Here is a 27,980-nt window from a genome sequence, read left to right as displayed (position 1 = left end):
GACACAGGTCAGTAGGAAGGTAATTTTCTCTGAGGTATTACTATGTATTTTGCCCTATTTGAGTTGGTGCAAATCTGCCGGAACTCCACTGGCGTCAATGGGGCCAGATCCCCAGCTGGTGTGAGTTGCCGATCGCTCCACTGACTGGTGATCCACTGTGCCAGGCATTGTACACACACCTATAACAAAGAGGGACCCTCCCCCACAGAGCTCTCACCATATAGGTATATGACTTAGTTGTGGGTTTCACCTATTACTTGGCTAACTATGGACCGAAGCTCTTTCTTCTGCAGCTATCACGGTGGTACTCAGAGAGCGAGGCGGCTAAGCCTTCCCCTTTCCTGTAACGCAGCACTTGCTACGATTGACTAACTTCACCTTGTTACCTGACATCCAGCCAGTTACGAAACAGAACCTGGCCAGAGCATTCTTTGGTCGCAAGTTTGACAGGCCAGATTCTCTGGGCATGCATATCCAGTACCCTCGCAAAACTTCACATCTCTGTGTCTGCAACTCAGCTGTTAGCTCACATCACTGGTGACCTAGGTTCTCTGGATCGGATCTTGCCATCGGACTCAGAGTTACTCAGTCTGCCTGAGGAACAGCCCATATGCCCACGCTTCATGGAGGTGCTGATTGTGGTAACCAGTCTCTGCAAAGCTCCCTTATACGTCCATGTATTTACTACGCGTTTGCCTGTTACACATCTCCAAGTGGGCAAGAACCGCCCACGCCTTTCCCCACCCCGTGAGGGCAAACAAACCCTAGACTCCTCTCAGCTGCGTACTCCAAAACTCCCCCGCATCATTCAATGGCCTGCTTCCACAAGGTACACAAATGTGCTCCTATTTCAGGATTTTAAGAGAGCACACCCACTAATGTAACTAGATCATGCATTCAGAACATGAAGGGGCCTGCATCTGAGTGGTACATTCTTCTCCCAGCACACAGCGTCTGTGTCAAAGTACTATCTGATCAAAACTTGAAATGTTCAGGATTTGATTCTCCCCCCTTCTCTCCCCCCCAAGCTCAACCTCTGCTCAGGCACAGTGGAAAGGGTGGGGTGGCAATCAGGGTGTCAGTCGCTGACCCCAATGTAACTTAAAGCTGAAGGGGGGAAAAGGGGGATGGAAAAAAAATCTAATGTGTCTTTAAACTTCAGTTCCAGTTAGCTTAGCCACCAAATATGAGCTTGATGCTGGAATCTCTGGGTGCTATTATGTGGCCTTGATTATCATAATGGGTCATTCTGAACATCGAAATGCAGACTAGATGATCCTAATGGTCCTTTTGAGACTTATGCTCTATTAATCTAAGCTAGGACTACAAACACTAAAATACCTTAATTGTCTGGTTCTTGCACGGTGTCATTGCAGGGCAGTGTTAAGGTTGTTTAATTTGCCAACTCTGTATTTCCATGCCTCAACAGGTCTTTTAAATATAACCTTAATTGTGGATTTCCTGGGTTTATAACACTGATTTTGAGGATAATTGCAAATCCCTCGAACATATTTCACTCTAAATTACTGATGTGTGCACTCAACCTTCACTCCAGCTTAATCTGGTCATTTGTGTCTGGGAATTATTACACATTTATTGCTATTATTACTCCTGGGGAATTCTGTGCCAAAAAACTAAAAATTCTGTACATAATATTTTAAAATTCTGCACATTTTATTTGTCAAAATAACACAATATAATCACGGCTGTTTCAATTGTTTTGGTCATTTATTTCAAAATACCTGTCAGCAAGTATGTCTGTAACAATACAGACAACAAAAAAGATTCAGGAAATGTTTTTTGACAAATTAATTCCTTACTAAGCATATTTATACAGAGTTTTGAGTAATAATTAATTTAAACTACAATACATAAATGTATTTCCCGCACCCCTCGGAAGTAGTGCAAAGGCTTGGGAGACTCAGGGATAATGGAGGCACTGGGGAAGAGGGAAGTAGTCTGTAGTGAACCTGGAGGGTTGTGGGGTGTGGGTGGGAGAAGTATGAAACAATTTTTTGGGAGGGGGAGGGATTGTTAGAGAGTTGGGGAGCCTCCCCTGTGCAGACCCTGGGTGACCCCTAGCCTCTCCCATTCAGTCAGGCACATCTGCCCCTGTCTGAGTGTGTCCCTGCCAGCCCATTCAGCCACACCCCCTCACCCCTGTGGCCCTGCACCCCTACTCCCATTCAGCCCCAGATCAATGTTGTCACCCCACTAGCTCCTGTGCCCCTGCCCCAGTCTGTTCCCCCCACTACCCCTTCTGAACCCCAGTCTGTGTGACTTCCCAGCAGCCCCAGGCTGTCCACCACCCCCCTCCATACCCTGTGCCTCCTTACCTGGCCCCACATGCAAGGCACCATGAGGAAGGCAGCCTCTGCCCCTCCCTCTCCACAGCTGGGTACTCCAGCCCTGAGCTGATGCCCTCTCTTCTGGTGCCACAGCAGCCCCTGGTGGGTGAAAGGTGTGATTGCAGCACCTCCCTGTCAGAATATAATACTCTGTAGGGGGCAAAAAAGTCTGCGGGAGATGTGAATTCTGTGTGTATGCGGTGGTGCAGAATTCCCCCTGGAGTAAATTATCCTCAGCTGATGAGTGGGGTTTTTGTTGTTGTTGTTGTTGTTTTTTGAACTAACAGCTAGGATAAGAGAGGACAGATGACGTTAGAAACTTGGCTTAGCCACCATCAATTTAGGCATGACTCTGGGCTGAAGGTCCTTTCTGGTTGCAGAAATACAAGGTCTTTAGAAAGAAATCTGCGTCCTCCTTGTGTTTGTATTAAGAGAGCGGATTGCTGTAGCTTTAACACAGGACTTACACCCACAACCGGGTCAACTGGAGTAACTGGTTTGATAATAGTACCTGTTGCATCTGAAGAAGTGGGTTTTTTACCCATGAAAGCTTATGCCCAAATAAATCTGTTAGTCTTTAAGGTGCCACCGGACTCCTTGTTGTTTTGGTAATGTAGACAAGTGTTTTCTGTTGAGATACACCAGCTCATCACCTATCACTGTAGGAAAAAGAGAGGGGAAGGAAGAAAGAGACAGGTATCACAATGTGTGTCCTTGAAGTGAAAGAGCTGTCGTAGATTTGTTTAATACATTCAAATGCACAAATGATGAGTTTCTCCTATGTTCTGCAGGTTCCCAGTAGTCGGCCCTGGTGAAAGGAACAGCTGTGGAGTGATAAAAGGGAAGCAGATTCATTCTGAAACCTGCAGTGCTGTTGTTAAATGGATTTGTGAGAAGGAAGCTCTCCTGGTGTAATCAAAGGCATTAATGACCCCCTCTTTGTGGAAATGAAGCAGAAAGCAGGCTTAGTTGTAATCGGTCACTGGTTCAGTAGTTAAAGGGATTGTTTTTTTCATTTCAAAGCTGGAATAAAAAAGTTCAAAAGAAAAATGTTGTCCTCAATGGAAGTTAGGAGCCTCAATAACTTTGAGGATTGGGGCCTTAATTGCTAGGTCCACTTCTATTTCTCTGGCCCAACAGGAGCTGGGATTGACTCCCTGAAAAGTCTCTCACCACCTATAGGTGGGTGTGCACAGTTGTGAAAAGTTTCATTTTGAAAGTTTGCATAATGAAGACGGAGACTGCCAGAGCATTTAGCACTTACTGTTGCATTTCTTTGAGTCCAGTGTTGGAAATAATTTCCCGAATAAGTTTAAGGTTACCCTGACTCACTTTCCACGCATACGCACCTTTATTCATCCCAAAGACTAGTGGTGGGGGTTGCATCAGTACAAATATAAGCATATGTGCCCATATTCTATGCCCTAGCACCATTGCTGTTTAAGCACTCGCCAAAATACTTACAGTAGGTTCAGGCCCAGGAGGTATCTGCCCATAGGTGCTAGAAGTAGGAGTGCTGTGGCAGGCCCTGGCTTGAATTGCTTTTCATTATATGCAGATTTTACTGCTTGGTTCAATGGCTCCCATCCAATTTGTTTCAGCTCCCCTGCCTGACTCCACAGGGGTAAGGAAGAGCTCTGGTGAAGTACCCTAGAAAACCTTGTTTAATACACTTAGGATGACCAGCTGTCCCGATTTTATAGGGAGAGTCCCGATTTTTGGGTCTTTTTCTTATATAGGCTCCTATTACCTCCCACCCTTGTCCTGATTTTTCACGTTTGCTGTCTGGTCACCCTAAATACACTATAACAAACAAGTGATGTCATTGCTGGTTATTGGACCTGAGCCGTTGCACTTTAGGGCTGTATTCTGCTTTCTTCTAGGTTTTCCCCCTTACCTTGCTACATTTTTTCCTAAGGATTGGGCTAAGCATTTCTAGCCAATTATTTACCGCACCCAGTGCCCCATTAACTATGGCTTCTTTATTTCCTAAATCTTAAATAAGATAACGCTGGTTTCAGAGTAACAGCCGTGTTAGTCTGTATTCGTAAAAAGAAAAGGAGTACTTGTGGCACCTTAGAGACTAACCAGTTTATTTGAGCATGAGCTTTCGTGAGCTCATGAAAAGCTCATGCTCAAATAAACTGGTTAGTCTCTAAGGTGCCACAAGTACTCCTTTTCTTTTTAAGATAACGCTGGTATTCCAAAGGGTCACTCCTAAGTTTAACAAAAACAATCCTTTCACCTGCGTTCATTCCTTTTAGTCACACGCTTTGGGTCTATTGCTAATGCTAACAGCCAAACTCAATTAATAACCGTACTTCACTCAGACCCAACTTGGGCCTATATTCCTACAATCAGAGTCTTCAAAAATACGCTTTTGTAGTTACACAAGATATCGGGTTGTGGCTATAACTCAAGGGATATTAGCAACTAAAAACACTTCCTTCCTAGAGTGTTTGAGCTCTAGCCTCCCCAGTTCAGAGGTTTAGAAGAAGCCATGGAGTAGTGCTGAATATTACAGAATGGATCATGATCAAACCCTGCTCCTCAAATAAGGCAGAGGAGGACAAACCAAAATGGCCGTGGGCTGTAGCGTTCGGGCTGCGCCATCTGAGAAAGTCTCCTCATAGTGTTCCTCCAGGGCCAGTAGGTAAATCCCCAGGTAAATCACAAGGCTAAATAAACCTTTAAAAGTTTGTGGCCAAGTTCGGCTACGGCCAAGTTCCTCAGAACGACAGAACTTTGGACAAGGAAACAAACACATACTAGATAATGAAAATGTAAGGCAGACTGGATGCCAGCCTAGTATAAAATGTTTACTAACAGGAACCCAAAGGCCTCAGTGAGAAGTGGGGCCCTGGGGTACTAGCACTGCATAAGCCAGGGGTGTAGCCACAGGTGGACCTGAGTGGGCCATGGCCCATTCATTTACCATCCAGGCCCCCCAAAATGGCATCAGGACCCTGCTCCCAGGCGGGCAGGCAGAGTGGAGCAAGTTCCTGTGCTTGGAGCCAGCTCCCCCATGGGCTGAGTGGGGCAAGTCCTCATGCCCTGGGGAGAATGCAGAGTGTGCAAGCACAGTGGGGCAAGCTCCCAACCCTGCCCAGAGGGAGTGCCAGGTGGGCAGATAGGGCAAGCCCCCCCACCCAGACACCATTTTCCCAGCAGGAGTGTGTGGGGACTGCAGGGCGTTGGGACCCCCCCACTTGTCCTGGCCCAGGCCCCACAAAACCATAATCCCCATGGGGAGAGGCAGCCCCCATCATTGCCCACCCACCTGAAAGCTGGGCCCATCCCATTTTCCTAGTCTAGCTACGGCCCTGGCATAAACAGAAAGGAAACTATCCCTGTCCAGCATGGCTTAAATCTAAAGATGCAGCCAGAGGAAGGGTGAGTAAATGAATTTGATGAAGAAGGGGTAGGGCTTTGTTAGAGGGACAGTAGCGTTTGTTTAGGTGGGTTAGAGCTAGAGAAAAGGAAGGAGCGTAAAGGAAGAATAATCATAGCTAGTGGTCTAAAATCCAGCCTACGGATCAGAGCTAGGAAGGTGTTCTGGACAATGAGCTCTGAACAGCCTGAGACGCTGGCTGGGAATGCTGGCAGAGGTCAGTGTCACAATACGTTACTAGATCATGGGGGTACGTTGCAGCTAAAGTCACGAAGGGCCTGCCTGAAGCCTGAATGGGTTAGAAGGGGGGTTGTTGAACACCAAATGTCTTTATCCCTAAAATTACTAACATTTAGTCAGGGAATTGAGACGTGGTAGGGGCCAAATGGTAACGGTCTCTCAAATGACAATTCAGGGCTGACTCCACCCTATGTTAAATCACATAGGGTTCTCAGTCTTGCCTTAGTGGACACCCTGATTAAAAACAAACAAAAGTCACGAGAAATAATGTTTTATTAAACAAAAAACAAACAAAATGACACATCCAATTCCTACTTTAGTGACAATCTCTTCTCTAGGTCTCTGCAGAAAGCTTTTAACAGAAATCTACTATTTCTCTCCATTTAGCAAGGTTAGCGTACGACTCCTAGAGCACAATCTCAGCCATTCCAGTGTTGAATAGCATTGGAATAGCCCATTACAATAATCCCAAGGGGGTAAAAAATATTATATTATACACACACACACAAAATCTAGCTCCTCGGCAGTGCTTTGGCAAACTCACCTGTCATGCAAGAAACTTAATGAGGGCAGGTGGCTAAAGTAGCGCTGTAGTGAAAGGCTGCCGGGTAGCTTCTTTGTTTTGCCTTCCTGATGCTGTTTGCTTACAAAGAGACAAGGTGAACTGGCTGAGTGCTGAGACAGGAGCAGAGAAGGTTTGCTTAACGCAGAGAGATTTACACTCTTCTCCTTTCCTAGTGTCAGTGGAGGCTGCTCTAGGGCACCCCTGCCCAGGCAGGCCAGTAGTGTCTGCTCTGCCTGCAGAGCTCGGCTGCTGGAGAGTGGTAGCTGCTATATGGTGGCTAAAGCAAGCTTTGGGGTGGCTATAGCCCCTGCAAGCCTGCCCCCTTCCCCAGCACCACCCCTGCTTAAGATCTTCATGACCTGCTACTAGGGCCAGCTCTGTTTGCTTATGCAATAGGGTGCAAAGGTCTTTGATCTCGTGCAGGGAATGCTCAGAACATTTTGGAGTTTAGTGTTTCAACTCTGGTATGTAGTCCATTTTCTGGGATAGTCCTTTAGTTTTATTAGGGCTTCACAGGAGTTTACTTTTTATATATCTGAAGCAGAATTTAAAGATGTTTGGATTTAAGAAGTAAGTCTTTTTAAAAACTTACAGGATTCTTATAAAGAAGACTTTAGCTTAAAATGGTTTTCAAGAACAGCATTGACTCTTAACAATTCTTGGGGAGATGGCTCTTGACTTGCAAGTTAGGTAGGAAAGTTGCTTAAGCACTGCCAGATAATTACTCAATTAACAACAATACTTGATACTGAAATGGCTTCTTTCAATAAGTAACTAGCGATCACATAAATAGGGCAAGGTCATAGAATACTTAAAACATCTTACTAAATTGGCGATAGTACATAGAACCTCAGAGTTATGAGCCCCCAAGTTATGAACAGACCAGTCAACCCCCCACCCACCTCATTGGGAACTCAAAGTATACAATCAGGCAGGAGCAGAGACCCCCCCCAAAAAAACAAACAAAAAACCAACCAAACAAAAAAACCCCCAACAGTGCAAATACAGTACAGTGTTAAAATGTAAACTACTAAAAAATTGGGAAAGTTTAAAAAAAAAGATTTGACAAGGGAAGGAAACTTTGTGCTTGTTTCATTTAAATTAAAATAGTTAGAAGCAGCATTATTCTTCTTGTGCCTGCCACTTATGAGAAAGCAGAAAAGTTTCCTAAGAAGTCCTTCATTAACCTGAATATTTCATTTAATGAAAAATAGACATGGTTCTCCCAAGTATTATGTATATAAAAATACTTTTCCTCAAATTTGAATAAAGGCACTTGCTTAATATTACATTAAAATAAATTATGAATACCACCAAGGTTTTATTGCCTACACTTCTATTTGCTGATGAGGTGAAGGAGAACCCAGTGTAGAAACTCAGCAGGGACTGTTGTGGCCAAAGCAATGGATAATGATCATCGTAGTAACAGCCTTCTGAAGCTTGACATGAAGAAAGCTACTACAGTCAAAGCCAGGGAAGGGGAGGCTGCAGTAACCTGGGCATGAAATGATGAGGGGTGGGATGAGTTTTGGCCATGTGGAGTCAGAGGAAAGATCAGAGTTTTGAGAGGAGTATGATACAAGTGGCAAGGTTTAGAAGTTGCCTGAATGGTCAAGTCCAGTGAGAGGGCAGAGTCAGATACCACCCAGGTTATGGGCCTGATTGGTGTGGCAAAAGGGGGAGAACAGAGTTCAGTTTTGGTCCTGTTGAGTTTAAAAATGAGTGAACAGTCCTCAAGAGATGGTAGAAAGGCTGAGAAGAAAAATAGATGGAGGGAAGAGATGGAATCTGATGTTTGTGGATAGAGCACCTAAAGATAAAGGAGAAGAGAAGGGAGCCAAGGACAGAGACTTGAGGGATACCCACAGAAATGGGGAAAGGAAGACCCACCAAATGAGACAACGAGTGATCAGAGAAGTTGGAGGAGAACCATGACAGTCCAGAACCAAGGAAGATAAAACATCAAGCAGTAGGGACTGGTCAGTGATGTCAAAAGCCACCCAGAGGTCAAAGACGACGAAGATGGAGAACAAGTCCTGGCCAAGAAGGTGTCATTAGAGACTTCCATGGAGTGTAAGACCAGAAGCCACACTGGAGAAGGTCAAGAACAGAACTGAAAGACAAAGTGCAGACAGCACAACAAATTTGCAATTGTCAAGGCAGTAATTAGAATACAGCTTTGGAGGGGATGGACCACCCTGCATTACTCCCTAGATACCCCTCTACCATAGAAAGCTCAGGTAATACTTCATCACAAAGGCAGCTGAAAAGTTTAAGGGTCAGGATTGTACACAAGAATGTTGGAAAGGAGTTCTGAGAAGAGCCACGAGAATGATTTAAGGTCTGGAAAACCTGCCTTATGAGACACCAGCAGCCCAATCTATTCAGTTCAATCCAAGAGATGAGTCAAAGGTAATAGGATTATGATCTACTGGTACCTCCACCTTAAGGAGATTTCTGACAGCAGGGGGCTCTCTAATCTAGCAACTAAGGGCAGAGCAAACTCTAAAGGCTGGGAGCTGAAGCTGGACAAATTCAGACTAGAAATAAAGTGTGAATTAATACAGATTTTAACAGTGAGGTTGATTAACCATTTGAACAACTTGCCTAGGAATGTGGTGAATTCTCCATCATTTAAGAGTCTTTAAATCAAGATTGGATTGGTCTTTCTAGAAGAGAGATGCTACAATTCAAACAGAAGTTAGAGGCCTTGATGCAGGAATTAGTGGCTAAGGTTCTCTGGCCTGTGTTCTCCAGGAGGTCTGACAAGATGATCATAGTGGGGAAAAAAAAAAAAAAAAAAAAATCTATGAATGGGTAAAAGTATCACAAAACATACACTGGTCCCACTAAAGGGAATGTGGAGGATGGATCAGTGGATCAAAAAGCACCAATATTCCAAACAGAGCAAGTTGTGGGGAGGAACAGAGTGAAAATCCTCCCAGAATCAGAAGACGGTTGGCACGTCCCCTCCCTAAGGCACTGATAATACCCGTCAATAAGAGCACCACAGTTCAGCTGCGTTACGCAACCAGGGTGAGAAGGAATGACGATGTGATGCAGACGTATATTCCAAGTAGGTGTGCGTGCGCCTTGCAAGCTGGAGACTTTTGCCTAGCAGTACCCGTAGAGGAGTGGCATTTGCACCGCGTGCCTGTAGCCCCTCCCTGGCTATATGAAGCAGTGCCGCCCCAACCCTTCTCAGTTCCTTCTGGCTGAACGCTCATGGGAAGAGATGCCAATGCAGAGGGGTTGGGGGAACACAGGCTGTCATAAATATAAAGGGAAGGGTACACACCTTTAAAATCCCTCCTGGCCAGAGGAAAAATCCTTTCACCTGTAAAGGGTTAAGAAGCTAGGATAACCTTGCTGGCACCTGACCAAAATGACCAATGAGGAGACAAGATACTTTCAAAAGCTGGGAAGAGGGAGAACAAAGGGTCTGTGTCTGTCTGGGGGATGCTTTTGCCAGGGAGAGAACAGGAATGGAGTCTTAGAACTTAGTAAGTAATCTAGCTAGATATGCGTTAGATTATGATTTCTTTAAATGGCTGAGAAATTGAGTTGTGCTGAATAGAATGAATATTCCTGTCTGTGTGTCTTTTTGTGACTTCAGGTTTTGCCTAGAGGGATTCTCTATGTTTTGAATCTAATTACCCTGTAAGGTATTTACCATCCTGATCTTACAGAGGTGATTCTTTTTACTGTTTTCTATTAAAATGTTTCTTTTCAAGAACTGATTGCTTTTTTCATTGTTCTAAGATCCAAGGGTTTGGGTCTGTGGTCATCTATGCAAATTGGTGGGGATTTTTACCAAACCTTCCCCAGGAAGGGGGGTGCAAGGTTTTAGTGAGGATTTTGGAGCGGGAAGACGTTTCCAAATGGACTCTTTCCTAATAAAATAAAACTGGTTAGACATTTGGTGGTGGCAGCGAAAGTCCAAGGGCAAAAAGTAAAATAGTTTGTACCTTAGGGAAGTTTTAACCTAAGCTGGTAAAAGTAAGCTTAGGAGGTTTTCATGCAGGTCCCCACATCTGTACCCTAGAGTTCAGGGTGGGGAAGGAACCTTGACACAGGCAGTCCTTGACATTTATAAATTGACATCCTGTTTCAACTTTACGACTCTCGGACGTTGCTCCTATGGGAAATTCGAGTTACGTTTTCGACTTAAGACACAATTTTCAGGAACCAATGGTGTCATAAGTCTGAGGACTGCCTGTACATATCTGCATCACAACCTGAAGAACCAGTTACGGTAAGTAACTATTTCTTCAAGTAGATGCAGATGTGTATTCCCAGAAGGTGACTAGCCAGCAGTACCCTCATCCGGAGGCAGGCCTCAGAGTCTACCTGAGTAAGAAACGCAGGACTGCTTTTCCAACATGAACGCTGGCTCTGGAAGCAGCAGCGAGCGCATAATGGTCTGTAAAAGTATGCCTGGACAACCATCTGGCTGCCCTACAAATCTCCAATATGGAAATGTCATTGAGGAATGCCACCAATGTTGCCTGCGTTCTCGTCGAATGCACCCACATCTGTTGAGGAGGCATGGCCGATGCTATCTCGTATACAGTCTTGACCCTTCCTAGGATACAAATAGGTGAGGTGAAGCACAAAACTGAAGATCAGACGGCCTCTAGCGTAGAGGCGCTGCTGTTCGGGGGAAGAATGCACCTCGGGGAAAAATACAGGCAAATACATCACCTGGTTCAAGTGAAACTGAGAGACCACCTTGGATACAAACTTTGGATGTAGTTGAAGTGTAACCTTGAGAATGGCTCCTGTGTCTCTTCAGAGAGGTCCCTGCCCCGGAACGGGAGGCAGCAGTGCTCTCTGAGCCAGAGGGCAAGCTGCTGCCCAAGGAAAGCCTTGGCACTGGGTCAGGCCTCGTGGCCTACTCAAGCAGGGGCTGCTTAAGGAGAAGGTCCTGTGCCACCCAAGTCTGCTTCTTGAATGATCTGCAGACCGAACACCATGCCTTAAGGTGGGCTTTGCCAAAGCAGAGCAAGCACCGTGTGTGGTGGTCACAGTTGGGAATTGCCACTCCGCATGAAGAGCCATGCTTGAACCCCGATAAAGACACCACCAGGGAACACTACCACCGATGCCAAGACTAGGCTAAAACTTAGCAACAGAGTAGGCTAAGATACAAATTCACGAGGTTGTAAAGCAAGAAGCGCACAAGACTAACTCCAGCCGATGGGCCGTAAGACGGAACTGATGGGGGGCTGGGGCAGCGCTGCCTCATATAGCCAGGGGAGGGTCTACAGGCAGAAGAGCCACCTCTCTACGGATACTGCTAGGCAAGAGTCTCTGGCTCCTGGGCGCACGCAGATCTACTCGGAACACACGTCTGCATCTACTCAAAGAGCCACACGTCATGTGTCTTCCGCAAATCCAGAAACATCACGGATAACCTGGTCCCACACCTGGAGAGCAAGAGCATGAAAACTCTCAGACAAAAGGCACTTCCAGCGAGACTAGAGGGGTTGATTTAAGAGGAAAGATTAAATGAGAACCGGCCTAAAATCATCACTGGTGTAGTATCAGTGTTGGTCCTGAGGCCTGACTCAGGACCAGGGCCCCATTGTGCTGGGCACTGCACCTGCAGCAAGACAAGGAACCTGCCCCGAGTAGCTAACCATCTAATTGTAGAACAAAAGTGCAACAAGTGTGTTTAATAAATAGGAGGAAGAACTGAGAGGAGGAGAAGGGTAAGAGTGGGAGGAAGTTAAACTAATTTGTTATATTGATGCGGTCACTGGGTTCCTGGATTTGATTGGAGGTAACGGATGGTCTACTTAATACTGTATTTATAAAAGATTGCCAGAGACCCCGAGAGAGTTGGACGGGTGCTCATGTGTTGCAGCACCATAAAAATCCAAATAGGGGAAAAGAAAAAATAAGATTGGGGTTACACAAGCTCATGAATGCCCAGTTTGATTGGTCAGGAGATGTATATGAAGATGTACCTAATCCACTGCCTATTTCCATTTGAAAAAAATTATTGCTGTTATGAATTCCTGCACCAGTTTCCTTTCCCTTCTGTAGCTCTGCCTTCACATTACAAACCAGTGAGGAGGTAAACCCAGGGTCGCCAGAAAACAGCCACCTATAAGCGTGCTCCTAAGGGGCAGAGGCTTGATCAAGAGCAGGACATGCGGAAAACACTAGAGATTGTGTACGCATGGGGTATAACTAGGAGAACTGAGTAAAGAGGGCTAGTTAATTTCAGGAAAGTTTCCCTAGAAAACGACAGCTCTGTTCTACTTTGGATCAAGCTATAAAGAACATGGAAGCCCCACTGTTTGACAATCAGAAACAGGACAGACCCCGGGGGAACAGACTGTAGGGAATAAATACTCATCCTGGTCTGTCTACAGGTGCTAGGACTTCAAGCTTTTCCAGATCACATTTTGATTATTCTCAAACTTTCATATCCTAGGCTGTGCAGTTCCCTTTCCCACTGTATATGCGTCACGTTTGCTGCAAATCCAGTTTGTGAGTGAGGAGCACCTTGAAGAGCCAACAAATCCATCACTCAGATATGCACAATGTCCTCCTCCTTTAATTTCAAACCTGTAACACAAAAGCCAGAAGCTAGAGTCAAGCAGGGTCTGGGCATTGCCTGCCCCTCCCAGAGGGAGGGAGGTGCTCCACGTTAATGCAACACCTCAATTAGCCATCAAGCCCCCATTGTACAAGGAGCAAAGAGGGCCACTGAAATTCCTCCCTGGAGGAAAGGGAGCAAATGGGAAAGAGGGAATTAAACAGAGCCAGTCTGGGGTTAGCAGGGCAGAGAAAGGGGTAGAGGGGCAGCCCCAGCTTTTATTCCAGGTAGATTTTTTTAAATCCCAATTCCTGGTCATTTCTGCCCCCAGTTGGGACCGGTGATCGGCTCTTGCAGCCAGATTTCCAGCCAGAGTGCCCCAAAAGGAAGGATTCCAGGGACCATTCCCACATGGCATTGAACATGGAGCCCACGCGCACACACACGGACTTCCCCAGCAGGGATGCTTCTTAGACCTGCGGCTCTCAACCTTTCCAGACTTCTATACCCCTTTCAGAAGTCTGATTTGTCTGGCATACCCCAAGTTTCACCTCACTTCAAAGCTACTTGGCTTACAAAATCAGACATAAAAATAAACAAAAAGAAGCGTCATAGCCATTATTACTGAATAATTGCTACTTTAATTTTTACCATGTAAAATAATATTGATTGGCATATAAATATTGTACTTACGTTTCAGTGCATAGTCTATAGAGCAGTATAAACAAGTCATTGTCTGTAGGAAATTTTAGTTTGTACTGACTTTGCTAGTGCTTTTTCTGTAGCCTGTTGTAAAACTAGGCAAATATCTAGATGAGCTGATGTACCCCAGGGGAACGTGTACCCCTGGTTGCGAACCACTGTCTTCAAGCACTGAGAATCTGTTTCAACCCCTGAGGTATGCCAGGACAGATGGATTCGTTCCTGAGCTAAGTTCGACTCCTTTTATGACAGCCTCCACCATGCCCAACAGATCTCAAAGCCACAACCCCAGGAGTAAGAGTCCCATGCTCCACCCAACCCCTTCACATACTATCCCAAGAGTCGGAGGAGTCCAGAGACAGACCCCAGGGACCGCTCACAGAGCCTCCAGTTTCACAACTGGTTCCATGGAGGGCTGGTTAGGATGCTTGTTATCCCTAAGACCGTCTTCAGGGTGTTAGTATTACGGGGCGGTTTCAGAACCCAAAGCAGTGGTAACTGAATGGTTTCACGCCAGGTGGTGTCAGGAATAAGCCAATGGGAACACAGCAATTTGGTCTGATGAAAGATTAATACCAGTAAGTGTGCTCTTAACTACTATTTATTAGCTATTAAGCACACACACACAGTTTAGGACACCCCAGATATAGTTACCCACAATCTGAGATGGTTTTAAGTAATCACCAGCCGGCCTTCCAAGGGCCCTCTTTCCATCCTGCTGACAGGGATTAAGAGGTCAGATCCTTTCCCGGAAATAAATACCTCAGAGCAGTCCAAGGAAGAGTCTTTTAATGCATCAGCACAATAACCTCCACTGGGCTGGGTCACCAATTTTCCCCAATTTCCACAAACTACTTATTATTGCAAAACATTTTTAGTATTTTTAGCCTTGACAACAATATATTAGGGGCCCCTAAAACCATGGTCGCTATGTACTTACTCTTTTCCGTAAGTTTTTATTCTATTCTTCCATTTTAATTAACAAACTGCAAACATGCAGCTGTCGGACCTGGTCTCCCAAAGGCCTAAGGTGATTCCTCGCTATGTGATGTTTGGTTATCAGCTGGCAGTGGCTGCACATACAAGATGTCTGACTGCAGCCCTGCCAAGTTCTGGGATACATGCAGGAATGTCAAATTCCACGGCAACATTAGTACAGAGAGGGACTCACTGGTTGTTGAATTCGGTGCCATTGGCCCATTTCCAGGGCTGGTCCTGCTCCCTCCAGAGGCCGAGCCAATGGACAAGTTTGCCTTTACAGCGCAGTAGGAACTGCTTTATTAGAAATACAAAAGCAAAGGGACAGCATGAATGAGACCCTGAGATCATGGTTCTGAACCTCACCCACCCCAGAGGGCTCTACACTACAGGGGACATAAGGCCTTGTGGCATGATTTTTTCAAAGGGGAATGCCCGCTCACATTCAAGGAGGCTGAGGCATTCAAAGGATGAGCATTCACCCTTTCCATTCACACTATACCCCTGGGTCTTGTCTCCCGATCACTTCCCTCCCACAACAATTTCCTGTAGGGGAGGGAAAGCTGCATGGCTCAACATGGATATAAGCTCTAGTCCCGCTCTGCAAGGCCACTTGTACCTTGTATCCTCTCTCCCCATCACTGGAGTGGGGCTAGGAGGACAGAGCCGGGCCGGGAACAGAGCCGGGCTGGGAACAGAGCCCAGAGGAGGTATACGTGGGTATAAAGCGGATATCCTGCTCAGCTGGACATTCCTCCCACTCCGAGCATGGCAGCATAGCAGTGCCAGGTTCACAATGCCAGGTTCAGCAGTGCAGCCAGCCCCACTGGCCAGGCTTTGGCTGACCCAGCCCAACCCAAAGCAAGTACTTCTCCTGCCTGGAGCTATGAAGAAAGCACAATCACATACTGACCACAGCTGGATTTCAGCTGCTGGACTTTCATTCCCTTTGGCCTCCCAGCAGGAAAGGGACCAGAGCTCCTTCTGGAACTACAGAGGTCGGGCCCTTCCCCAGTGCAGCCATGTCTGTCCCGCCAAGCCCAGTCTAGGTCATTATCAAGCATCCATGCTGGTCTCTCTCACCATTTCCTGCTCACTGTCAATCACAGCCAGGGAAGCACCGAGCGCAGTGCAGTTGTTCTGGCTGTAGGTCCAGTTCTCTTGGGCCTCGGAGAAATAGTAGCACTTCCCTTGGTATCCGACCCAGCCATCCGGACAACAGGGGCCAGGAGGGGGATCTGGAGAGAGGCCCACAGCGGAGCCAGGATGGACCGAATATCGGCTTGCTATTCCTGAAAATGAGAAAGTAACGTACTAAGCTTGTCCCTTCCTGCATCCGGGGGAACAAGCCCCTCATATCCAGGATTCAGAGGTTCCTGAACCCTCTGCCAGATGCTCAGATCTTGAGCCCCAGTGGTGAATTCAGTGAGTCTATAACCGACCCAGTGCCCTGAACTGAGAGCTAAGCCCTCAGACTTAAAGCAGGAGGATGCCAAAACCCAATTAAAGATGGGAGTTCAGAATAATCAACTGTAATGGCTATCCTGGGGCAGGGCAGGCTGGTTCTCTTCCAGAAACGAGACAGCCCACTTCTGCCCATAAACCCCCACAAAAATTTCCCCTCCCAAGCTGAGTTCTGATCCCAAAAGGGGAAGAGTGCCAGAAACTCCAGGAAGTCCACGAGGGACTTCACTATTGCTGATGATTTTACATGGGAGGCGCCCAGATACTGCAGTGATGGGCAGCAAGAGAATATGCTTTGAAACTTGACTCTTAGTTTAGGTTCTCAGCCACAGCCCTTTCCTAAAAAAGGCTTTTGCACCAAATAATAAAACACACTGTAGTTGGCACTGCCTCTCCTGACAGCAAGCTCAGCTTGGGACTGACTGAGGAGCTCACAGCATCATCTCCCTCTCCCAGGGAAAGGGTGAAGCTGGTAGAAAGGCAAGGCCAGCAGTCTCATAATAGCCTTTAGATGGGTGGCAGAGCTGCTGCACAGCTGGGCGTGGGCTCTGAATTCAGTCCATTAAGCCCCATATAGCTCCAGAGAGAGCCGGTGTTTCACAACAGGGAGTTGAAAGTTTTCTGTTTAAAGCGGAGGTGGAGAAAATGAGACACTATGATGGCTAAAGGGAGGAAACAGGACACAGAAACCTGGCCAGGGAGGGCTGGGACTCACCTGAGAGAGCTCCTACCAGAGCTACTACCAGAGCACTTATGATCAAGACCCAGACTGGGACTTTATTTGCTAGGCATTTGCCGAATGCGGAGTTAGCTCGATCGCCTGAAAAAGAAAAGCCATTAATGGTCCTAGGTACTGCCCGGGGGGGTCAGCATTAGTTACAATCAAGCCTGGTCTACACTGAGGAAATTTACAAGATCAGAAGGGACCACCATGATCGAGCTGGACCTCCTGCGCAGATTCTATCTGATCTGCTTGCAGAAAGGGTACATTACTATGGGGACAGTCGCTCTGGCTGAGATTTCTCCACCCTACAGATCCCCACTGGCCCTTCCATCACCAGTTCAACTAAAAACCAACATTTGAACCCCTGGGAGTTTTTGTGTTTTCCCAACATAGCTACAAAGTTGGTGCCCTGGCAGGAGGAAGGATTTAGCAATACGCTCCCTGCTCTGTAGCGGGATACGTAAAGCTATTTTATTACTTAAATTATACGCATGTGCAGTCAACAGCCAGGTTCAAGACCTGCTGTGATAAGTGCTTTACAAACGCATGGGAAGATACGGTTCCTGGCCCAGAGAGTTTACAGTCTGAGAAGACAGATGATCAGAAGCGATACCAAAATATATATCAGTCTTTTTCTTCACCCCTTTCCCCAGTGAGCAGGTGGTTTGGGGAGGGATTTTTGTTGAAGACATCACAGCAGCAAGTCTGGATACGAGACCTACAGGAGGGTGTCAGGTAATTATGGATCAGTTCCACTTCACCACCACCACTCCTTCCTCCTCCCTACAGCCTTCTAGGGCTGTTATCCAGAGAACGCCAGAGGTCACCAGGGCACAGAGTGGAGCAGGGATGGGAAATGTGTCTGCGTCTCAGATGCACCCTCACTCTGCAGCTTCTGCCCCCTTGTCTAGGGGATCAGAATCTCAGGCATTGTACCCAGCTCCCTGCATTAGACCAGGTTGCTCCAAGACCAGTCAGAGGGTCTGGCCATATGTTTTCCTGACCCCGCCTTAGGGAAGGCAATATATCAGGTATCAGCACCTTCTGAGGGGCTGCACACAACAGTAGCTGCACGTACGAGCTGGGAAACTGCCTGATGGAATCTAGTAGAGGGATCAGGTCCCCCATGGGAAGTAGGATTTGGGGAGTCACACCCACCAACAAAATTACAGATCGGTCTATATACGTCTCGGTCCATCTCCCTGTCATGTATTCACACAACGGTGCTCTGTTTACTTGGGTCCTCTTCTGGGTCTCCACTGCAATGCTCCACGGCACCCTCTGCTTTCTTCAGTCCTCGGGTTCCTGTGCTGGGCTGTGATCAGCTTCCGCTCACTGGCTGCGGGGAAGGCCCCAGAATCAGTATCAGCAGGTGTACCAACCGTCAATACCTTCTCACCCCACCAACCCCACCCTAGAGCACTTCCTGAGAGCCAGGGTGATGCAAGAGGCAGACACGGGGACTGAAATGCAGAGACATCACCGCCTCAGGCTGAGCACAAGCAGCTCCTGGAGGACAGGGGAGAGGAAAAGCGGCGTGCACATTATGTGCGGTGTTGTCATAGCTGTTTCAGTCCCAGGATCCCTGTTATGGTCAGTAAATGTCACTCTTCCCCCCCTTCTGATGCTAGTGAGGGCAACGTGGCCCCATGTGTCAGCGCTTCCCCACACATGGGCACAAAGAGAAGGGGTGTGTGGGGTCAGCCGGAACAGCCCTGGCCAGGGAAAGAGACGCCCACTGCAAACACCTTCTATCCATTCTTCTCCGTTGGTAACCAGTGATCTGACAGGGGCTGATGCTCTGCAAAGCAAACTATGGCTTTACACTAGACAGTTGGCTACAGGAGGAGGGGCAAAGGAACTAGAGACCAGAGAGTGGAAGGGGGCATCTGCCCTGACAGTGAGAGGGGGAAAGCACGTAAATATCTTACGCCACCAGCTACAACAGTGCCATGTGAACACCTGTTCTCACGGTCAGGTGACATTGTAAACAAGAAGCGAGCAGCATTTATCTCCTGTAAATGTAAACAAACTTGTTTGTCTGAGCGACCGGCTGAAGAAGGAGGACTGAGTGGACCTGTAGGCTCTAAAGTTTTAGACTGTTTTATTTTTGAATGCAGGTTTTTTTGGTACATAATTCTACATTTGTACGTTCAACTTTCATGATAAGGAGATTGCACTACGGTATTTGTATTAGGTGAAAAGAAAAATACTGTTTTGTTTTGTTTTGTACAGTGCAAGTACAGTAAAAGTTTTGTTATCCGGCATGCTGGGGGAATGGGGAGTGCTGGTTAATCAAATATTCTGGTTAACTAAGAGTAACATTTACCCATGGAATACCAATTTTCAAAGAATTAGAATACAATAAAATGAATTAAGTATAAAATAGTATACAGGTACTCACCAGTCCAGGAATAGTAATACTGCACTGCAGAGTACTTGGTTTCTTGAAGCAGTTAGGGAAAGTTTTCCATACAGTAGGTTATCTTATGACACTACATATCACTATGGGTGGCATATGGCGTACACACACATCACTAAAAATACATTTAACACAAACGATACTGAACATAATTTCATCTTTCTTTGAAGATTCAGAAGGCACTTCAGGATCTTGCAGTAACTCAGGGTCATCATTATCAACATCAATTATCGTTGTAGATGTAGAAGGTGTAAGAGACTCGGCTGAATTGATACTGATCCTATGACACACCCTGGAAGCTGCTTTTTTGAATAACCCCCTGATATCAGCTTCCTGACTTGTCTTCTGCCTCTTTTGCATAAAAGCAGAGTGCAGAATGTACAGTTGCATAACCTCTGGGGGCAGTATACTAGTCCCGGTTACTAGATTGAAGATTTGCACTGGGAGATATCAGAAATGCAGGTTAATAGAGCTTTCTGGTCGGTTAAGTGCCGGATAATACAGCTTTTACTGTATTTGTAATCCAAAATAATAATCTAAAGTGAGCACTGTACACATTGCATTCAAAATCAATATATTTGAAAACATAGAAAACAACCAAAAATATTTAAATAAATGGTATTCTATTAACAGCATGATTAATTTTTTTGATCACTTGACAGTCCTCATAAAAATTTACAATTAAAAATCACAGTAAAGACATAGGAAGTGCTACCCTAGAGACAAATGTCATTGCTAAAATTTGCAACTATTTACTTATAAATATTTTCAATGATTTTTTGCTATTAAAGTATAAATTAAATAGCACGATGACATCCATCTGTACAATGGTGACAAAGGATGAGTGCTAAGAGTAATAAAAACAACATTTTAAAAAGTACACAGTTAAAAGGGGAAAAAAAACTATTTTTAATATGGATTACAAGGAAGGGAGTCAGGTTTCAGCGGGGGAGCAGCGTTAGTCTGTACCAGCAAAAACAACAAGGAGTCCTTGGGGCACCTTGGAGACTAACACATTTATTTGGGCATAACCTTTTGTGGGTTACAACCCACTTCATCAGATACATGGAGTAAAAACATACAGGAAGCAGTGTCTTGATCTCACAGCCCATGAAAAGACAGAAGGGAGTGCAGGTCAGGGAATCACAGCAGTGGATAAGACAAACTTGTGAACAGTTAGGGGACTGTATGCAGACATATAAACTGATAAGGGATCCTTTTAAAGACCCAAAATGGGAGAGACAGGTTTTGGGGCATGTACATCAAAACAGTCCATTGACTCAAGCGCCTCGGCACTGGAATGTCTGTAAGCCCCGCAGCATCCTGCGAGAGGGGAAATAAAGAAAGCCCCTCTGCCCCCCACGTGCTCTTTTTGCAAACAGGGCAGGTCGATCATCCCACGGGGGTAACTGTTACCCCCCTCTACCCCTCCCCGTGCCGGGTTTTGCCCTCTGCCACCATCTGGCAACCCCTCACTCCTGCGCTTAACCCAGCTCCTACCCGCCCCAGAATTTTGCCCCTCAGCCCCTCTCCTGCCTCCAGCTGTTTGACCCCCCACATAGTTCCCCCCCCCCATTTGCCTCCTTTTAGCCCCCGATTTTAAGCCCAAGCGCGGGGCAGAGGCTTTGTCCGATGCTCCCGAGTTAAGTAGGCTCAGTACAAGCCGAGCAGCAGCAGGGTGCTACGGGGTAGCAACAAGGGGGGGCTACGGCAAATGTTGGGGTGTCTCTAGCCCCCGCAAGCTGTGTCCTTCCCCGCCGTCCCTGCCCGGGGCCAGGGCTCCCCGTCCCCAAGCGCGTCCCCTGGGTCGCTTCCTACCCGCTGTGCCCTGGGGCAGCAAGGCGCCGGTCGCGGCGCCTCGTCCTCTCTGGCCCAGGCGGGTCAGCCGGCTCCCCGCGGGGCGATCGGGCGCCCGGTCCTGGCGGTGCGGGGCCCGGGCGGCGGCTCGGCAGGAGCTGGGCACAGCGCAGCGCTCCGCGGCCAGCCGCGTCTGAGGGCGCCGCAGGGCGGCCGGTCGCTTTTATGTGCTCCTTCCTCCGTGGGATCCGGCAACGGGGCACGCCCAGTGCCAAGGGGCGAGGCGTCGTGCCGTCGTGGTTAAGCCTACGAAAGCGTGTGGTCGGGCTTGAGACCTAAATTGTATCCGCAGCCACCGGCAGGGGGCGCGGCAAGTGTCTTCTCCGCTGGTTTTCTAACTGCGCGGAAACTTTTGGCCTTTGGTGGCAGAGGGAAGTTGCTCAAAGTTTCACAAGCTTCCCAGCGAAACACCCCCCCACACACACACACACTCCACCCCCTTTTCTGGTGCCACCGGGATGAGTCCTGCCGCTAGCACCCGCTGGGCACTGGAGGGGAGCCGCCAGGGCATCCCAGCACCCCCAGAGCCCAGCTCCTCCCTGCCCCCATTCACCCCCAACACGGGCTCAGGTCTCAAGTCTCTCCCTGCCCCTGTGACAACTCCCCTGTGTACTTATGGCACCTTAGAGACTAACCAATTTATTTGAGCATAAGCTTTCCTGAGCTACAGCTCACTTCATGGGATGCAACTCCCCTGTGGGTGCTGAATGCAGGCGGCCACAGAAGAAGGCAACTTCTCCGCAGCCCTAAGGGTAGGGGGTTAAAGGGATTGAGTCCAGGTGCCCACCCCAGCCATGGGGCTGCAGTCCTGTGACTTGAAGGGACACATTCCAGCCAACCCTCCTCACGCCCCCCCCCCCCCCCCCCACACACACATCAGCAAAGAGGATGCAGCAAGCAGTTGAAGGGACAGAGTCCAGCTGCAGGGCTTACTTGTAAGGAAAGATGTGCCTGGCCTCAAACAATTTTTTTACATTCATAACATTTTTATGTTATGCTGGGGCTCTGAACTGTTAACTCTAGGCATGCCGGGCCTCAGCCCTGGCACAAAGCACTGTCCAGCTGCCTTCTCCCTCCCCCAGCCCCAGGAGTTACAGGGACAGAATCCAGCTGCTCCTTCCATCCCTCATCTCCATCCATGGGGCTAGAGCCCTAGATGTTAAAGGGGCAGAATCCAGCTGCCTTTTCCCATCCCCAGCCATGGCTGGGGGAGAGACAGGCTCCCCATGTCAATACAGGTCAGGAGCCCAAATATCTTGGTTGATCTGGGCCTGAGAGAGAGGGGAGCAGTAGCAGCCTAGAGAATGGAGTGTGTGTGTCGGGCTGATGAGAGTGGGGGAAAAGGGAGACAATTGTACCAGGGCCTCAAGCTCAGGGAGCCGCCCAAAACATCTCTAACTGGGGTGGAATGGAAGGGGTGGGGTTCCAGCAAACATGATGTACTCCAGATTTCTCTCGACGGGCCTGCACAATGTGCGTATGTGTGTCAGGATGAGTTGTGATCTGATTTTCGTATTCTTGCAACTCCATCCATGATTTCTTTAACTGTGGCCTCATAGCAGAAGGAATTTCCTCCTTACGGGGAGCGAGTGCAAGCTGGATCTTAATAGGCAACACCAATATTTGGTCCCACCCTCCCAGCCTCCTGTTGCCTAAAGAGAGAACCAGTTTAGCTGCACCCAGAGCACGCAAATATTCTGAAAACTGCCCCCAGGGAACATTCCCTCCTGATCCTCATTAGTTATTTTGGATCATGCCTTAAAGCATAAAGGTTTATAGCCCTTCCCAAACTTTTTTAGTGATTACTAAAAAAATCTTTAGTATCTAACTCTGGATACTCATGTCACCCATATAAAAGTCCAATTATTCTGTGAATCTTGCCAAGTTCTTGGCCTCAGCAACATCCTGGGGCAATGAGTTCCACAGTCTAATTATGCATTACGTAGCAGACTATTTCCTTTTATAGCATCATCTGTTTTTCATCTATTCCTTTATTCCACGTTGATTTTTAAAACCCTGATCCATGGTTCATTCCTTTCCCACACAGCTGTGTTCATGGCACATGCCTGTGGACCCAGCTGCATTCCTCTTCCAGTCTCACCTGCCTCAGAGGGAATGATTCCTACCATCAATCTCACATGGGGCTAACAGTGCCGCTCTCACACAAGGGGCAGGGACTTTCTTTGTGTTCAGTGTGTATACAGCACCTAGCACAATGGGGTCCTGGCCCGTGTGCGGGGCTCCTAGGAGCTGATGTAATACAAAATAATAATAATAATAGAATCATAGACTTTAAGGTCAGAAGGGACTATTATGATCATCTAGTCTGACCTCCTGCACAGTAGCTCAGACATAAGTTAGGGGTTTGTATAATAATTAATAAGGGCAGAAAAGTTTGATCGGACTCTCTCCTAAGCAGCTTGGAAATATCAGGCTTATTAATGTGCTAAAGAGACTGTGATGGCTACATTATACTAATAAAAAAAATACATTTGGAATAAACCCCGGGGTATTAAAAGGGAAGTGAATGACTTAGAAAAGTGCTGTAATTTTCACTCAGTGGCATTCAGTGGGCATGTGGTGCGGGGCCACAAGAACTGCATGCCCCAGACTGTTAAGACACTAACTTGAGACATTGCTAGAACGTGATTCACCGTTTCTTTAAAAGGAGGTGCTTGTTTCTCACAGGAGGAGACGGGTTAAACAAGAGAGAGAGACTCAAAATCAGTGTCTGAAATTTAACGCTTTCAGGGCCTTGCAGAAGAAGCGGTTGGGTCACTTATAAATTAGTATGAGTTTTATGGTAGCATCTAGAGCTCAGCTCTTGAGATCAGGGCTGCATTGTCCTGAGCGCTGCACAGAGACACAGTCCGCCACCCTGAGATCAGGGGCCCCTTCTGCCAGGCTGGGGAGCTGGTCCCCTTGCCTCCAACCCCCTCCGCAAATGAGTTGTCAGTGTGTTGCCCTGTGGAGCTGATCTTTTTTGTTTCTTGTTTCAATTCAGTTCCTCCTGTGGGCGGGGAGAGGGGCAGGAAATGGACAATTCATGAAATGGAGTCAGACTGATCTTTGAAAACAGCGTGAGAAAACTCAAACCCTGTAACCGCCATTTCCGGGAGGGATCTGGGGTCCCTCCCAGCTCAGGGCCAGGGGCCACAGGAGGAGGAGGGGAGGGTGCTGTTGACAGCCATGTAGACAGACTATTAGGGAAGGTTTCTGGCTGTAACAACCATAGCACAAACTGTTCACTGGAAAGTGAAAGTGACTCAGGACGACACAACAACACATTGTTCATCATAGAGAGCAGGGGACACGGACACACACACACACACACACACGCACACACGCACACAGTTGTTCATCACAGACAGCAGGGTTCCCCCTGAAAGCCTATTCCCACACCTAGAGAATGGGCTCCATGCAGAGCAGACTCAGGAGTTTGGGGTTTGGGGAGAACACGGGGGTGGAGGGGTTGAAACTGAGGTGAGGAAAGGAAGGAGGGAGGATTGAGAAAAGGGGAAACAGGAGAAACGCAGGAAGGGGACCGGGGAGAGAAAGAACTGGGGTAGAAGCAGGAACTGGAGAAGGAAAGAGAGAGAAGAGAGGAGGGAGAAGAAGAAAAACCAAAAGAATCAGGGAGGGAAGGTGGGAGCAGCCCCCAGCGACTGCGACAAAGAAAACCCAGAGCTGGGAATGAACCCCACAGTCACGGCCCCTGGAATCAATGTGCACTTCTGAGAGGTGAAACACTGATGGGGGCCTGGGGGGTCAGATTGCACCCCTCAGCCTGGCCCCCCTCCATGCACCATGTAACCTAAACCAGCTCCCCACATCAGGGAGGTGTTTGCTGCTAGACAGAGACACCCAGGTGGGATGTGTTAGCAGGGGGTAGATGTGAGGTCTGTGATGTGTTTGTATCATGTTAATACCTACCGCAGAGTGACTGAAGCCAGGAACCAGGGTGGGCAGCAGAATAGGGCAGAGGTTGGGGTGTAATATAGAAACACTGACTGCCCGCCAGGATCAGTGAGGTGGGGGGGCAAGGCACCTTCGAGTGACTGTGCTCTGGGACCAGTGCACATGTGTGGGGGACTGTACACCTCCACCAACTGTACCCCAGAATCAGTGCAAGTGGGGGGCAGTACTGCACCCCCACAGTCACTGCACCCCAAACTCACTGTGTAAGGAGGCTAGTGCTTTTGAACTGTTGACATTAGCACTGGAGTGTAACCAGGGTTTGAAGGCTCTGACCACAGCAGTTGCTGATTAGTCTCTAAGGTGCCACAAGTCCTCCTTTTCTTTTTACAGAGAGCACAGTCATTGTGAAACAGTCTTGAGTCACTTTTGTCCTGGCAGCCCAGTCGTTGGAAGTAACAGCCCAGCAAGGCCTGGAAGAGGAAGTTTACATTCAGAGTGTGCATTTATGGACATTCACTGGCTCATGCTTATCGGCAGATCTCAGTGTGCAGCTGTCTCTCTCTCTGCTGAGCAGTTTTACTCTGCCAAATCTAGGCAGGCAGCCAGCCAAGAGCTCTTCAGTGGTTACTCTAGGCTGAACTTTGAAGCTACAGTACTTTAGCAAAAAGAAAAGGAGGACTTGTGGCACCTTAGAGACTAATCAATTTATTTGAGTATAAGCTTTCGTGAGCTACAGCTCACTTCATTGGATGCATACTGTAGAAAATACAGAAGATGTTCTTATACATACAAACCATGAAAAAATGGGTGTTTACCACTACAAAAGGTTTTCTCTCCCCGCACCCCACTCTCCTGCTGGTAATAGCTTATCTAAAGTGATCACTCTCCTTACAATGTGTATGATAATCAAGTTGGGCCATTTCCAGCACAAATCCAGGTTTTCTCCCCAACCCCCCACCCCCCCCCCACAAACCCACTCTCCTGTTGGTAATAGCTTATCTAAAGTGATCACTCTCCTTACAACCTGGATTTGTGCTGGAAATGGCCCAACTTGATTCAGGCATCTGATCTCAGTTTGACTTGCTGTTTACAGCCATGGTGAGAAATGGGGCGCTGGAGCCCGAAAGCCAGGCTAGGAGTCGATGAGGCTGTGTGGCCTGCCCTTGTGGAACAGCATGGGCCCTGCCCATGGGCTCCGGCAGACTGAGGGGGTGACACCCAGGAGAATGTTTAAAAGCCAGGGTGTAGCAAGGCTGGGACACCCCCATGCCAGGGGCTCTGTGTGCCCACCCTTCCCCCATGCTGGGTTCACCACATCTCCCCACCCCCCGGGTTCTGTGTGTTCCCCATTCTCCCCTCACCTCATCTCCTCCCCATGGCCAGGGTTCTGTGTCCCCATCACCCTACCAGCTCCCCTATTTCCCTCCAGCAGGGGTTCTATGTTCCCCTATTCCTCCTCTCCTTATACCAGGTTTTGCCATTCTTTCCCCCATGGCAGGGGCTGTGTGTGGCCCCATTCCCCTTCCCACCCCACGCCCGAGTCCCCCAATCTCCGCCCCCAGACGGATTCTGTGTGCCCCATTCCCACCTCTCCCCCATGCCAGCAGCTCTGTGTGGTCTCCCTTCCCCTATATCAGGCTTCCGATTCTCCCCCAATATCAGGGGCTCTGTGTGCATCCCCATGCCTCCTGTTACCCCCTCCCCCACCAAAACAGGGTCCTCCAATCTCTCTTCTAGCAGGGGTTCTTCTGTGTCCCCTCCTCATCATGGGTTTATGTCCTGGACTTTAAACAGTCTCCTGGGAGTATCCCATTAGTGCCGGGGATGAAAGAGTCTTCCTAAAAGGCGGGGGAGGAGGGGGAGGGAACAAGGTCCCACGCCCTCTGTGGCCCCACCCTGACCCTCCTTGGAGTGGCCAAGCTGAAAGCTGGAGCCAGGCCGGGAAGCCTGGGGCCCTCCATCTGCCTAGGCTGGGGGTGGGGGAGCTGAGAGCAGCTCCTGGCCCGTGTCCCCGTCACCTGGGCACCCTGCCCAGGGCAAGTGGAGGGGCCACAGCTGCCCGCGCAACGCTTACCCTGACCTGGTTCCTGCTTCCAGCCTGGCCGGGGTGGGGCCTCGGGGGGAAGAGGAGGGGCAGGGGGCCAGGCCTGTGGGGAAAAGTGGGGCACCCCTGATTAGTGCACCAGACCCCTGAGGGCTCACACTTGTCCTCGATGACTCCTAGACTGGCCTTCAGGCTCCCGAAACCCTGTTCTTCACTATAGCTCTGTTAATCATAGAATATCAGGGTTGGAAGGGACCTCAGAAGGTCATCTAGTCCAACCCCCTGCTCAAACAGGACCAATCCCTAACCGGCCTCCTGAAGGATTGAACTCACAACCCTCGGTTTAGCAAGCCAATGCTCAAACCACTGAGCTATCAAGTCCAGCCAAAGCACCGTTCCCTTTTCCAAGGCAGGGGAACATTCATTCATCACCAGGAATGCAGTGTCGGAGAGTCCTTAGAGAGCATGGGAACGGGCACCTTAAATCAGAGTCCGTGCTGCTGGGAGCCATGGCCCAAGAAGCCACGCTCCCCTTCTCTGAGGTCCATCTGCACGCTCTGCCCCTGTCAGTCAGTCTGCTGCTCTCAGCAGAAAGATAAGGCTGGGGCGGGAAAGGAAATGGGGGTGTGTGCACAGAACCCTGGGCAGAGGGGGAAAAGGGGGGGCCTGGTATGTGGCAGGAGGGTGGGGGGAGAAGGGCACAGAGCCTCCAGCATGCAGAGGCAGGTGGGAATGGGAGGCAAACAGCCGGCGAAGGAATTTTCACTATTGCTTGGT

The 27,980-nt window shown here is 48.2% G+C and overlaps 2 protein-coding genes and 1 long non-coding RNA gene across 6 annotated transcripts in view; 1 reads left to right on the top strand and 2 right to left on the bottom strand.

Annotated features, from left to right (window-relative positions):
* The window catches only part of LOC102939829 (killer cell lectin-like receptor subfamily F member 1), an 11,397-nt gene extending 7,912 nt beyond the window's left edge, over positions 1–3,485 (top strand). Inside the window, exon 6 of the mRNA XM_027834491.3 lies at positions 3,140–3,485. Within this exon, the coding sequence (XP_027690292.2) occupies positions 3,140–3,263 (124 nt within the window). The 3' untranslated portion in view covers positions 3,264–3,485. The remainder of the gene's footprint in view (positions 1–3,139) is intronic.
* Positions 1,710–27,980, bottom strand: LOC122462892. The gene is made up of 3 exons (XR_006285774.1): positions 27,970–27,980; positions 22,685–22,693; positions 1,710–3,912 (listed from the first exon to the last, which is right to left on the bottom strand). It is a non-coding gene; the product is annotated as an uncharacterized LOC122462892 (long non-coding RNA).
* LOC102940051 (C-type lectin domain family 2 member D) lies at positions 6,235–19,022 on the bottom strand. 4 transcript variants are annotated; one of them, XM_037915127.2, is made up of 6 exons: positions 18,121–19,022; positions 16,954–17,058; positions 15,858–16,066; positions 14,968–15,071; positions 14,451–14,511; positions 12,986–13,123 (listed from the first exon to the last, which is right to left on the bottom strand). In XM_037915127.2, the coding sequence occupies exons 1-5, from the start codon at positions 18,158–18,160 to the stop codon at positions 14,469–14,471; spliced, it is 501 nt and encodes a 166-aa protein (XP_037771055.1). In that variant the 5' UTR covers positions 18,161–19,022; the 3' UTR covers positions 12,986–13,123; positions 14,451–14,468. The 4 variants fall into 4 exon arrangements, with proteins under 4 accessions (XP_037771048.1, XP_037771055.1, XP_037771053.1 ...); XM_037915125.2 differs by having other exon boundaries at positions 14,455–14,511; XM_043528309.1 differs by having other exon boundaries at positions 14,455–14,511; positions 14,968–15,068.

Source organism: Chelonia mydas, chromosome 14, assembly GCF_015237465.2.
Source record: "Chelonia mydas isolate rCheMyd1 chromosome 14, rCheMyd1.pri.v2, whole genome shotgun sequence".
Lineage (NCBI taxonomy): Eukaryota > Metazoa > Chordata > Testudines > Cheloniidae > Chelonia > Chelonia mydas.
The sequence above is the reverse complement of the archived record's forward strand: the minus strand, read 5'-3'. Positions and strand labels throughout refer to the sequence as shown.